A 12,938-nucleotide genomic window follows, 5' to 3' on the forward strand; every position below is an offset into this window, starting at 1 on the left:
TGGTAAATCCACTACGACGAAAAGGAACTTCTTTTGCTCAACAACGGTAGGGAAAGGTTTGAGGATGTTCATTCCCCACTAGGTGAAGGGCCACAGACTTGTGACGGGCATTAGAGGAACTGTTGGCTAATGCTGAAGGTTGGGGTGCCTCTGACAGTGATCACACTTCCTGACGAGTTGGGCTGCATCCTGTTTCATGGTCGGCCAGAAGTAACCTTGCCGAAGTGCCTTGTGGGCCAAAGTTTGGGCGTCAGGGTTATCTCTACAAATACCTTTGTGTATCTCCCTAAGGACGTAATCAGCCTCGGTTGAGGGAGACACCTTAGATAGGGGAGAGTGTGCAACCGGCGGTAAAGTTGTCCTTGGATGAGGCGTGTAATTGATGTCAAACTCGCTTAGCTCCACACTCCATTTGGCTAGGCGGCCAGATGCTTCTGGCTTCTACAGAACATGTTTAAGAGGTTGCTTGGTAAGCACTCAGATGCTATGGGCTTGGAAGTACAGCCCGAACTTTTCTTGCCAAGGTGACTAGGGCCAGGGTGACCTTCTTCAAGTTTGAATACCGAGTTTCCACACTGGTGAGGACTTTGTTGGTGTAGTAGATTGGTCTTTGTGTTCGTTATTCCCTTACTAGGACTGAGCTAACCACCTCATCTCCAGGGCTTGGCTTTGTGAGCTGAGGTGGCGAACTTAAGTACCTTTTCAACTCTTGGAAGGACCATTCACACTCCTCAGTCCATTGGAAGTCTTTTGGCTTTTTCATCGCCTTGAAGAAGGGCAGGCACTGGTTTGCGGACTTTGACATGAACCTGCTGAGGACGGCTACTCGTCCGGTGAGATGCTACACTTCTTTGTACTTTCAAGGTGACTACATGTCGAGAATGGCCTTGATCTTTTTTGGATTGGCTTTGGTCCCCCTTTGCGTGACCATGAATGAAACCCAGGAATTTTCTGGAGCCGATCCTGAAGGCACATTATGTTGGGTTCAGCTTCATTCGTTATTTCCTGAGGGCGCCGAAGACTTCCTCGAGATCGGCTAGGTGCTGCTCGGCCTTCTTGCTTTTCACTAGCATATTGTCCACATATGCTTCTACATTGCGGCTAAGCTGATCTTTGAGTACTTGATTCACTAGCCTTTGATAGGTAGCTCTAGCGTTCTTTAGAACGAAGGGCATCACTCTGTAGCAGTATAATCCTTGGTTGGTGATGAAAGTAGTTTTCTCCTGATCGTCTGGATGCATCTAGATCTGGTTGTAGCTACAGAATGTGTCCATGAAGCTCAAGAGTTCATGCCCTGCCATTGCGTCGACGAGCTAGTCGATCCTCGATAGGGGAAAGCTATCCTTCATACAAGCCCTGTTCAAATCGGTGAAGTCGGTGCAGATTTGCCATTTCCCATTGGTTTTTTTTTTTTACCATTACAATGTTCGCCAACCAGTCCAAATATTCCACTTCTTGGATGAAACCGGCGTCAAGCAGTTTCTACACTTCTTCGTTGATCACCTGCCACCATTTAGAGGTGAAGCTCCTCTTCTTCTACCTGATGGGTCGGTGTTGCGGTGGTGATGACCTTGGGGTCAATCCCCGACATGTCTCCTGCTGACCAAGCAAACATGTTAGCGTTGTCCTTCAGCAACCAAATGATATCTTCTCGAAGACAGTGTTTTTGGGGTCTTTGTCAGAGAGTGGTAACTGGATGAGGCCGTGTTGTGTCAACTTGTCCCTTAGATCCATATTCTCCATGCTAAGGGTCTTGGTACCGTGAGGCCTTCCTCAACAGACCGTTAGGTAACATTGCCATGTAGTTCTCTGGTTTCCACGGACTACACCTATCTTGTATTGGGTTGGAAATTTGACTGCCAGATGGTACGTGAAAACCGAGGCCCGCAGAGCATTCAAGGTCAGCTGGTCCAGGATGGCGTTGTATGGAGAGAGGACTCGAACAATGATGAAGTCAACCATCGTTGTTGTGGTGATGTCGCCGTCTCCGATTAGTAAGGGCAGGGTGATCTTTCTTTGCGGCATAAGAGAGTCTCTAGAAAAGTCAACCAAGGGAGTGTTGACTAGGGTGAGGCGGTCCCTACTGATGTCGAGTTGTTCGAAGGCTTCCTTGAAGAGTATGTCGGCGGAGCTTCTTGTGTCCACCAAGATGCGCTGAACTTCAAAGTTAACTATCTCGGTGGTTATCACAAGGGCATCATCGTGCGGGGTCTGAACCCCCCTAAGGTCGTCCTCGGTGAAGGTGATCGAATCATCCTACCGCCGTCTCTTCTGCTCCCTGTCCTCAACTTGGTGTAGCTATGCATATGCCTTGCAGACCAAGCTGCTTTCCCCACCAGATGCCATTCTGCTAGAAAAGTGGAAGTCACAATACTTGTCTCGACTTCTTTTGTTTTTCTGGGACTTCATTTTCTCGGGCCATCTGGCGAAGCTTCGGTCGTGGATCTGCATCAATATCTCGTATGAGATGCATTCAGTGGTCTGAAGTTCTTGTACGTTGGGGGCGGGGTCCTTGGCTTTTAGTTGGATCTCCGGTTCGGTCTCTTGCTTTCTTGTTTCGGCTTGCGCTCGTCGTGGTCTCTTCTCTTTCGATCATGCTACTCCTCATTCTTCTACTGCATGTGGGCCTCCTCGGCATTCATGTACTTCTGAGCATGCTTCATCAATGCAACCAAATTTGGAGGGGGTTATTCGATAGTGAGAAGCTGAACGCAGAGGAACACATGCCTTGCATGATGGTCGTGACTGCTACGAACTGGTTCAAGGCACAGGCTTATAGGGCTTCGGTGTTAAACCTCACCAAGTACTCTCTAAGAGATTCTCCCTTCCTCTGCCACACTTGCATGAGGCTGGTCGAAGTTTTCTAATGTCGCTGGTTGGCTATGAATTGTGCCAAGAATTGGCTCTCCAGCTACTCCCAAGAAGAGATGGAGCACGGGGGAAGGGAAGCATAATAGGTTCAGGCAACTCCTTTGAGGGTGGCGATGGAGGCTTTGCACATCAACCACTTGGACGATCCATGTAGCATCATAAGGGCTTTGAAAACTTTCCACGTGGTCATTGGGGTTTGTAGCTCCATCGTATTTATCGAACTGCAGAGGTCGCCAGCTGGTCAGAGGGAATTCATCTTATTCTTTGGCTAACTAGTTATGAGGTTCCGAGGGCTGGGCCGTTGGAGAAGCCATGCTTCTATCAACTTGCCTGCGTTCCAATATCTTTGCATCTTTGTCGAACGGGGCTATGCTCGCAGGCTTTTCTCCTTTCGGTATTGCAGGATAGTCCCTAACCGAATTGGATTTAGCAATTGAGATCGGTTGCTGTTGTGGACGGTGGCTGAGCCTTTCTTTCGCTAGAACTCGAGCAGAGCGGTGTGATTTGCTGCAGTAATCACGTGCACGAGATCGAATTGGGGAGTCCGACCTTTTCAATGATTGTTGATTTTCTTGATCTGACCGACCCCTGTGCCTGTCAGCGTGGTGCTTTTTGGGGTCCTTGGGGCGAGAATCAATTGTTGTATGACAGGGGGAACGGTTTGGGGTGCCTGTGCTAGTTGTCCTAGTGTTTGCATCATGGCAAGAATCTGATCGACCTTTTGCTGCATCGCCTGGAACTGCACGAGGTTGACAATGGCTTGCTGTTGTGGCTCCTGAGGTGGAGAGTTGTGGTGGGAATGAGATCCCCGAGATGGGTATTGGGCTGCAGAGTGATTGGATGTGTTTCTTGGCATGGTTCTTGATTGCTCGGAGAGAGTTTTGGGAATGACCTTTCATACGTTTCCCATAGACGGTGCCAATCTAATGTTGTCCCATCCGAGGCGTCCCAAACCAAGATTGCAGTTAGATAGTATTGCCAACTAGCAAAGCCAAGGTGAAGGACAAAGTCACACAACAAAATTTGAAACCAAGAAAGAGATTAGAGGCCCGAGGAGTTGTTCCCTAGGTAGGTACACCGACGCTCAAGTCAGTAATGGAAGAGATGGGTGGTCGGGCCAAGTAGAAGCAGAATAATAGTACGATGCTCAAAAGTCCCTTACCTTGAGCAGGGTTACCTATTTATAACCAAAGATCTATTTCCGATTCTGATGAGGCTCCCGAGGTTATTGGGACGAGGTTGTCCGCTGAGGTCTTTGGGATAAATCCTAATCCCTAGCGGAGCTGTCCTCCTTATCTATATGAGGTTCCTCTTCTTGATTGCACTTATCCGTCCTATGTGGTGCTGACGGCAATGAAATTGTTTAAAACTCTCGAGTGTAATACATTTGAATATACAACTGCCTAATACATGGAATGTGCAAAGCTAGAATGCTTGAAATTGCCGAAATAGTTGGTCAGTTAATGCTAGATTGAAGAGAAAAGGGAATACGGTAAAAAGAAAGGAAAAAGGTAAAATGGTCTGAATATTATCATAAGGGTTAGTTTTGGCATTATGAAATTATTTAAACAGCACCTGATCTCACATGATGGCCCTAACTGATGGTGATTTAATGCTAGGTACCACAAATTGAAAGTTTGGATATTGGATTGTTGCATTTTAAAATTTGGGGACCATTGTCATTTGAGCCAAATTATAGGGTACTGATTGAGAATTTTCTCTATTTTTTATCACATGTTAAATTAATTCAAATTACTGATTTGCATTTTGCTTAAAAACACCAAAAAAATATTGTTCTTGATCGACGACGTAGATTACCTCACATTGTGTATATGAGATACACGTAATAAAAAAATAGGGTGTGGCCCAAACCACACAACACCTTTATGTAGTAGGTGTGGTGTGGTTCAGGCTACCAAATTTTAATCATAGTGCATAACACCTATTCTGCAACACACCAAGTTAGATTCTTCTGCCAACAAAACACATTCCAACCCTTTACCAATATGATCTCACACTTCATATCTCACCATGAGATTGGGACCCGCCATATATGAGATGTATGGCTTGAGATGATGCTGATAGAGAGTTGAAACGTGTTTTATTGTTAGGTGATGTGGACACATCATCCAATTTCTCGACCACATTATAGAAAACAGGTTGCGAGTACGGTGAGATTCTAGTGACTGGAATCGACCAGCGACAACCAACTTCTGCACAAGCTAAAAGATCATACCATTTTTGGGTTCTGACTCCCATGTCACTCTGCCATCGGTGTCCCACAAAGTTCCCATAACACATCCCAACCATTTAGTGAGATCATCATCTCCCATGATAAGTAGGGAAAATGTTTTCAATGCATATTAATCTGAACTCATTTGGGGCGGCAAATAAGTTGAATTAGACCTTATTCGAATCCAATTCGATCATTTAAAATTAAATTTGGATTCCTCCCTTGATCTTAACAAATCGGATTGAATTGGAAAAATTAATTTATATAATTAACAAATCGAATATAAATTTTATATATTATCGTTTATATAATTATATATAATATATTATGTAAATAATACAATATATTATTTATATTAACATCGTAATTTTTTTTAATGCAATCCAATTCCAAACATTATGTTATTATACCTCTAATATGAACCCAATCGAAACATTTAAATCTGACCATTTTCTACCCGGTGGATTCGGGTGTGGATGGGTTGGGTGAGAAACTAAGGCCACAACTAAACCACGTGTGTAGGTATAACTAATAAAAACACTTGGCTGTATTGTGTCCTCTGATGTTTCTCTCTTGGGTTGTATACTTGTATCTTTTCAGTGACCGCCAAAGTGATATACATCAAGCCAAAATGTAGGGACGGGGACGGGGTTGGTCACGACTAACGACTCACGACTCCGGTCCAGGGAAGCCGAAAGAAAACCCAGTCCAGATTATCCCACAGCTTTAGATGATGAGATCTCTCTCCGCCTATCAAAGAAAAACCTACATCTCTCTCTTATCTTTTATTTCCTCGCCATCTCTCCTTCTAGTCCCACCTTCCTCACCTGTTCTACGCTGTCGAGGCGACACAACAGGGGATCATGGCGACCACGCTCTGTTTTCTCAATTTCCCCGCTCTCTCCCATAGATCTCTCCAAAACCTCCAAAATCACTCCAAACCAACTAAGATCCTTCTCTCCAAACACTCTGACCACCTCCCACAACTTCTCAAACCGCTTCAACATACTATCCACCAATTGAAATCATCTTCTCTCTCTTTTACAGCTTTAGCATTGCAATTCTTCCTACATCCAGAGGTAAGTCAACTCAACCTTTCCATGCTTTGGCTCTCTCTCTCTTTCTCTCTCTCTCTCTCTCTCTCTCTCTCTCTCTCTCTCTCTCTGTAATGGGCATTTTTCAGGAGTATAGCTTCGAATTTCTTTAATTACTTTAAGAAATTAAACTAATCTGCTTTCATAAACCTGCGTTATTTGGACGATCAAACAGGATGCAGTGGCTGCTGGTGGGGAGTTCGGGTTGTTGGAAGGTCGAACATTTGCGCTCATCCATCCCATCGTGATGGGTGGATTGTTCTTCTACACCCTGTGGGCTGGGTATCTGGGTTGGCAATGGCGACGCGTACGGACGATCCAGAATGAGATCAACGAACTTAAGAAGCAGGTTAAGCCTGCCCCCGCCGCGGCAGCAGAAGGGACCCCATCAGCGGAGGCGACGGCGTCAATGTCGCCAGTAGAGGTTAAGATTAAACAGCTCACTGAGGTACGAAACGGGCACTTCTTGGGAAGATCTCACAATGTCAATTGTTTGTAGAAATGGAGTACTGGGACATTGATTAATTCCTCATCCTCCTTGATACATACCACGCGAGGAGTCTGGTCCGTCCGGATCTGGTACCAACAGCCATAGCAGCTGTACATCGGAAACACCTGGCCATGAAGGACAGGGGAGATGTTTATGGCTGCAAATGGCTATTGTTGGGGGCAAGATTTTGGGACTAGAGAACATTGCCTGAAATCTGAATCATTTTCATCGGAAGGGTCTTCACATTTGGACAAACAACAATACAGCATGTTTTATTTTTCTTACTGTTACGAAGAAGATACTAGTTTGTCCTTACAACAATGCTTGCTGAAGTGTTGGGAGGACCAATTTTATAAACATTGACGTCCGAGAGGGTCAATGCAGGAAAGGAAGGAGTTGCTGAAAGGGTCGTTTAGGGATCGGCACTTCAATGCAGGTTCAATACTGTTAGGATTTGGAGTGTTGGAATCCGTTGGTGGAGGATTAAACACCTGGTTCCGAACGGGAAAGCTATTTCCAGGGCCTCATTTATTTGCTGGAGCAGGTAAAAACGGAACGAAACGGAATTGCACTACTTTTTCTTTTTAATCATTCTTGTTCTTGCCCTACCCAACCTCTATTTTTTTTTTTTGGCTACGACACCGATCAAAAGATATGAGGCCATAATAACCAATCAAAAACTTTGATTTAGTTGTTTCAGCCCCGGGTAACGCAACACTAATGAGCTTATTGGAAGTAGTGAACTACTCTTTCTTGCATTTTCTATTTATATATATTCAATTGCTCGTTTTCTCACTGTATTCGGCTTTTTTCTTTTTCGTTGGTACTGTGATGTTGGAACAGGAATTACTGTGTTATGGGCAGTAGCAGCTGCGCTTGTTCCTGCAATGCAAAAAGGGAATGAAACAGCAAGGAATCTCCATATTGCCCTGAATGCTCTGAATGTTTTGCTCTTCATTTGGCAGATTCCAACTGGGATCGATATCGTCTTTAAGGTATTTGAGTTCACAAAATGGCCTTGAGCCATGTAAAGCTACAACCTGAACTCGTTCCCATTGTAACATATCATATACTTCCTTCCCCCCTTCCCCCCTTCCCCCCACGGAAAAAAAAGGGAAAAAATATGGCAAAGACTTGCCACAAAGAACATTTTTGAAAATGTTGTTTGAATTTCAAAAGTTGGAGCTTTGCACCAAAGAGAAAATGTTGCGGAAAATAAACATATGTATAGTTCTAACCATTTCAAGCAAACGTAAACGTAATTTTCCTCCTCTTATCTGTTGTTCTGTTTCTAGATACAACTATGAGAAAATCTCACTGTAAAATTGAGCGCAAGTGGTTAATTCTTTGGCAACAACAAATTGTCTTTGTATTTTCTCCTTTTGTATCCACCTTGCTAAAAGACTAGGGTTTGTGAGTTTGTACCCTGTTGCCCAATTCTTCTTGCTACCTTCCAGGCTTCCATACAGGTTAAATTCTGAAAAAAATCCATGCATCAATTGCTGTCCTTTCAGTATATCAGTTTTAGAAAACGTATATCAGTTTTAGAAAACGTACTCTAATGTTCGACCAAATATCAACATGCAATGAAACCAAAGACAGAATACCCCTCATCCCACCCAAATAAGAACAGGAAAGAAAAACAAAGGATAGATAAAGTAAATAACCATATCAAGAACATATTCAGTGTTAATCCTTGAGCTTAGCTTTCAATGGCATGGTCTTAAATTCGAGTTTAGTTTGTGTATGCATTCCAATGAAAAATCCAATAGAATACCCATGGTGTCCTGGGTTCAGAAAATCTGTGTCATGCAATTAAATTCGAGTTTAGTTTCCTTTTTTCTTTATGCAATTTATATTCATTGCCCAATTTTGTCTCTGGGTTACCAATATGAACTTTCAAAGACAAATAATTTGCTTGATTTCTTCTACAAACAAGGTGTTGGCTCGGAATTTGATGCGGAAAATGGTAAATTCCTAGAATGCCATCAAGTTGAAAATGCATTGTGTATCGGAAAGAAGGTTCCGGGAACTTAATTTTGGAACTCAAAAAAGTATGCCTCCAAGAGAAGCGCCAACAAATGTAGCATCTGATAATAGTAATATACTGGGTCAATGATGATATACCACACCAGTTTCATACATATGGTCCTATATGTCAGAGAATGAAAATTAGGATATATATATATATATATATATATATATATATATATTGCTTCATACTTACAATCTGTCTGACTCTGATGAAAATCAACCTGTGGGAATAAAGACATGGGGTAGGGCAGGACATGTAAGCGGAAGATACTTGGCTCCAAATTAAATGGTTTACATTTTGGACCCTAACCAAGGTGAGATAAAACTCAAAGACGTCAATGGAGACTCCCTAAACTGCTTTTCCTGTTTTCCCATGAAAGCATGTGGTCAGAGTCATCTGAAATCTTGGAATTGTCCATTACATTGTTTTCAACTTGAAAACATGAAACCATCCTCAATGTTCAAACATGTAAGCTAGAAAGTGGAGAGGGTTGGCAACTGATGGGTATAAAAAAGAATGGGTCCAACTCCAACCTCTTGTCTAGTGTAACTAACAAAGGAAATGCCAGGTCAAATGAACTTGAATCTACTTCATTCTAGACAGAAGAAAGGATTAGAAAGAAGACTGTGGTGACGAAATATCTTACCTTGATGCAAGTATATTGAGCACCCTGCATCTAAGCTTGGGATCTCATTCTTCAGCTTATACATCTTACTCTAGCTATGGTAGCCATGTTTTTATGGTCTAGAATAGATAGACTGTACCAACTAGAACTAGAAGAAAGAGCAGGACTTGAAGTTAATGAGTATATTGAACTGCACAGGAATATCAAATATGCGAACTGCAAAGACATATAGTATAGTCAAAATAAAAGGGCAACTGCATATTTTAAACTGCTCATCATGTGCTTCCCATTAAAATTTAAAAGATGAATTTCAAAAGGATCTCTGGGGGAAGTACTATTGGAAATGTTGCTTTGCTTTTCCTAGCCTAACAATTCCATCATAAATATCAGATATATAAAAAAAAAAAAAAAAGAAACTACAACGCCATCAGCAAGAGACCATATTGACTCGCTTCTTGTTTTGTTCGGAAGGAGTTAAACCAATTTATCTTCAAATTTCTGGTTCAATAATACAAGCTAAGATCAAATAAAAATCATGGTTTATGGTTGTCTAGTAGCCATAACTGAGCTGATTAGCTGATATAGTCAAGGCAAATGACGACAGAGACTGCAAGTTTCTGAGAGAGTAGAATATTGCAGTTTCATGTTGGCGAGGACTGAGGAGAGTACAATTATGGCAGGAAATATGAATAAAACAAATAAACAAATAAAAGGAGCAGAAAACGAGTTTCTGAGATTTCAGTCTAGAAAACCTGTCCTCTGCCAAACGTCATTTCGGACACGGCGCAGATCCCTCCCCTTAAGCGTCCGTCCGGCACCCTCAAACACCGAGAAGGTCGTGCGATGCGACCTGGCAACGATCTCATGTGGCGGGAGCATCTCGTCCTCCTTGTCTTCGTCGTCCTCCTCGAAATACCCCAATTTAGCAGATCCATTGGAGCCACTTCCCTTAGGCCAGACCGGCACATTGACTGGGGCCGACTGATGGAATTTCCCAGAAGACGACCCGGCCAACACCTCGGAGCTGGAACCTGACCTGGGAATCGACACGGGTGGGATTGTACGTGCCGCACTGGCCGCGGATAGCGAAGGGTCCAACGCTGGTTTTCGCTGAATGAGAGGGCGGTGATCATCGGATAATGCGGCGGAGAGACCGAATATCCGTGGACGGAAAGGGTTACGCTGATTGTTGGGAGAATTCGATACCGTCGACGGAACCGGAGAAGTGGAACCAAGGGATTCGTCCTTGGGAGAGGGAGAATCAGAGAGTTGGGAGGACCAAACCACGTCACTCTCGTCCAACTCGAAGGGGTTAGAATTGGAATCTGGTTGTTTTAGCAAGCCGAGGAATCGGATCGTGGAGGAAGATGAGATGTTCTTGCGAAGTGAAGAAGACATGTAAGACAGTATCTCTTCTTCCATGGCGGGAGGGGGTTATCTTCTGTGGGCTACTTTCTCAACTTGGCAGAGCACGCTTCTCTGAGTGAGAAGGTATAGTAGAGAGGAATGGATGTCGCCAGAGTCCGGAGCGAGAGGATCCCCTTCTCTCTGCTTCTCTTGTGCGTGCTCTGCCTGTTTGTATGTATGCGTAGGAGAGAGAGAGAGAGAGAGAGATGACGGTGTGCTAAAACTTGGCGATAATCCGAGCCGTGCATCCACGTCACTTTCCCTTGGCGTTGATTGAATCCTCTGAAAATGCAATATATGACGACACGTAGCAAATTGATGATGTGGAGATTCCTTGTGTGAAGTGACATCGGGATTGGTTTCATTGGTTTGATTAGAGGGAGATGGATAATGGGACAGTTTCAGAAACATATGGTGGTGGTGGAATCTATTCTATTGGCTGGCTGGCTTGGGAGTAATGAGAATGGAATTGTGATTAGAATAAAAGCTCTTCGAAATTAGACTAATGTAATATAATTAACACTTGACACAGATTTCACTCCAGTCCAGTTATTGTATATATTTATTTATTAATAACACCAGGACGGACTGTCTGGGCGTGCGTCGATTGCCACCTATTTTTTCTAATTCTTGGTGATTTTTTCACTTCTTAGATAACCATCAACCATGGTCCATGCAGGACAAATTAATGAATTGTAGATAGACATCAAAGGCTTATAACGCCCTTTCTTGGAGAGACCCACCAGCTGTCTTCGGCATGGATGATGGATCCCCACCTTCCTTGTAAATCTGGCTTGATGTGTGGTCCAAAAGAGGTCGGCCCAATTTTTATCCAACAAAAACTAATCAACCGTACGTCCGTCCACACTCCACACTAGTGCTGCTGCAATCCCAAGAAGTAAAAGCTCAATGGTTAGGGAGTTGCAATCGACGCAATGGATGATAAGTGGATAATAAAAGCAAATGGCAACATAAATAAATCAACTTTGAGCTGAGCGCTATCTTTCAACAGATTAATGGCATGTCGCTGTTCGCAAATGGCAACGCATTATTTTCTTATGTTGCATGCGTAATAATTAATTTTTTATTGATATTATTATAATTTATAAGCAATAATCATTTATAGTAGGTTTTCATTTCTGTACAAGTCGATTCGTGAATTATATTATTTTATTCAGGTAGATGGAAGTTAATTAAGGGTTTCAGGGCTTGTCAATCCTTTATGACGCAACCCAACCACATTTACACAATTACACATTAGATGTTGGTGCCTCAAAAAATAAATAATCATCCTCCGGTCCACTCACACAAGCCTCTCTTTCGCTTCTTTCCTATTAACAATATCAATTCTAATACCCACGTAACCTTTTGTCCATATTGAATCATGACTCGGAGCCCATGCCCATATAAGTTGTTAGCAAACTACTTTATGTTTTGGAGACCCACATCAAAGCTTTCTCATGCATGATTGCATGGTAGGCCTTAGGATCAAAAGCTTTCTCATTCACTTCTCTGTCACCGCCGGACCCACAACATCGACTTCATCTCATTCCAATGAAAATTTCTCATAGTGGGTTTTCCATGTGGTCTCAAAACTACAAAGGGAAACCAAGCATACACTAAAAGGATTAAATGGACTCTAAAAAAAAGACAAACTCGATAATTTGCAGAAGTTGTTACAAAAATGACATCATCTATGAGCGGATTTCGCAGAGTCAAGGAGTCTACAACTATAAAGTAGATAATATAATGTAAGAATATTGTTTATCTTTTCTTTGAGAACTTGTGGAGGTGAGGCGTTCACATGGCAAAGTAGTTGGTACCTTCGTAGACCAGCGTAGTGGAGCATTTAAGTAACTTCATTGATTGGCAGCAAGCCCCAAGTGTGGAACCCACCTCGTACCTCGTGACAATATTACTTTTATGGGAAATTGTTTAAAATTCATCATCATGACTTTTCATTGTTTCTCTTAAATTTATCATAACTTTTTCAAACGTTTAAAACTCACGGTATCACTAATTTCACGTTAAACAAACTAACGGTTGTTAATATCTTATCATTTTCATAGAAAATTATAAAATATATACATAAAATGATAAAAACAGAAATTACACCTAAAACTTTGAATACCTAAAGAATTTAGATTGCTCAAGCAGCAATTGCTGCTTATCCAAATCAGAGA

General features: G+C 42.6%; 2 protein-coding genes across 2 annotated transcripts; one reads left to right on the forward strand and one right to left on the reverse strand.

Moving 5' to 3' along the window:
- Window positions 1-5,658: 5,658 nt before the first annotated feature.
- On the forward strand, window positions 5,659-7,962 carry LOC148881071 (plant/protein). Its single transcript, XM_088963338.1, has 4 exons — window positions 5,659-6,183; window positions 6,374-6,646; window positions 7,073-7,232; window positions 7,532-7,962. The coding sequence occupies exons 1-4, from the start codon at window positions 5,968-5,970 to the stop codon at window positions 7,708-7,710; spliced, it is 828 nt and encodes a 275-aa protein (XP_088819464.1). The 5' UTR covers window positions 5,659-5,967; the 3' UTR covers window positions 7,711-7,962.
- On the reverse strand, window positions 7,838-11,376 carry LOC148881072 (uncharacterized). Its single transcript, XM_088963337.1, has 2 exons — window positions 10,101-11,376; window positions 7,838-8,165 (listed from the first exon to the last, which is right to left on the reverse strand). The coding sequence occupies exons 1-2, from the start codon at window positions 10,768-10,770 to the stop codon at window positions 7,990-7,992; spliced, it is 846 nt and encodes a 281-aa protein (XP_088819463.1). The 5' UTR covers window positions 10,771-11,376; the 3' UTR covers window positions 7,838-7,989.
- Between the last annotated feature and the right edge of the window lie 1,562 nt (window positions 11,377-12,938).

The sequence above is a fragment of the Nelumbo lutea genome, chromosome 1 (genome assembly GCF_056320005.1).
Source record: "Nelumbo lutea isolate HS-2025 chromosome 1, American lotus-T2T, whole genome shotgun sequence".
Classification (NCBI taxonomy): Eukaryota; Viridiplantae; Streptophyta; class Magnoliopsida; order Proteales; family Nelumbonaceae; genus Nelumbo; species Nelumbo lutea.

What these genes read in the sequence shown, in the direction of transcription:
- LOC148881072 (XM_088963337.1), bottom strand. Translation starts at nt 10,770, where the DNA reads ATGGAAGAAGAGATACTGTCTTACATGTCTTCTTCACTTCGCAAGAAC. An exon ending in TGACGTTTGGCAGAGGACAG is followed by an intron (nt 8,166 to 10,100) that starts GTTTTCTAGACT and finishes GATTTTTTTCAG; the next exon opens with AATTTAACCTGTATGGAAGC.
- LOC148881071 (XM_088963338.1), top strand. Translation starts at nt 5,968, where the DNA reads ATGGCGACCACGCTCTGTTTTCTCAATTTCCCCGCTCTCTCCCATAGA. An exon ending in AGATTAAACAGCTCACTGAG is followed by an intron (nt 6,647 to 7,072) that starts GTACGAAACGGG and finishes GGGTCAATGCAG; the next exon opens with GAAAGGAAGGAGTTGCTGAA. An exon ending in TCATTTATTTGCTGGAGCAG is followed by an intron (nt 7,233 to 7,531) that starts GTAAAAACGGAA and finishes ATGTTGGAACAG; the next exon opens with GAATTACTGTGTTATGGGCA.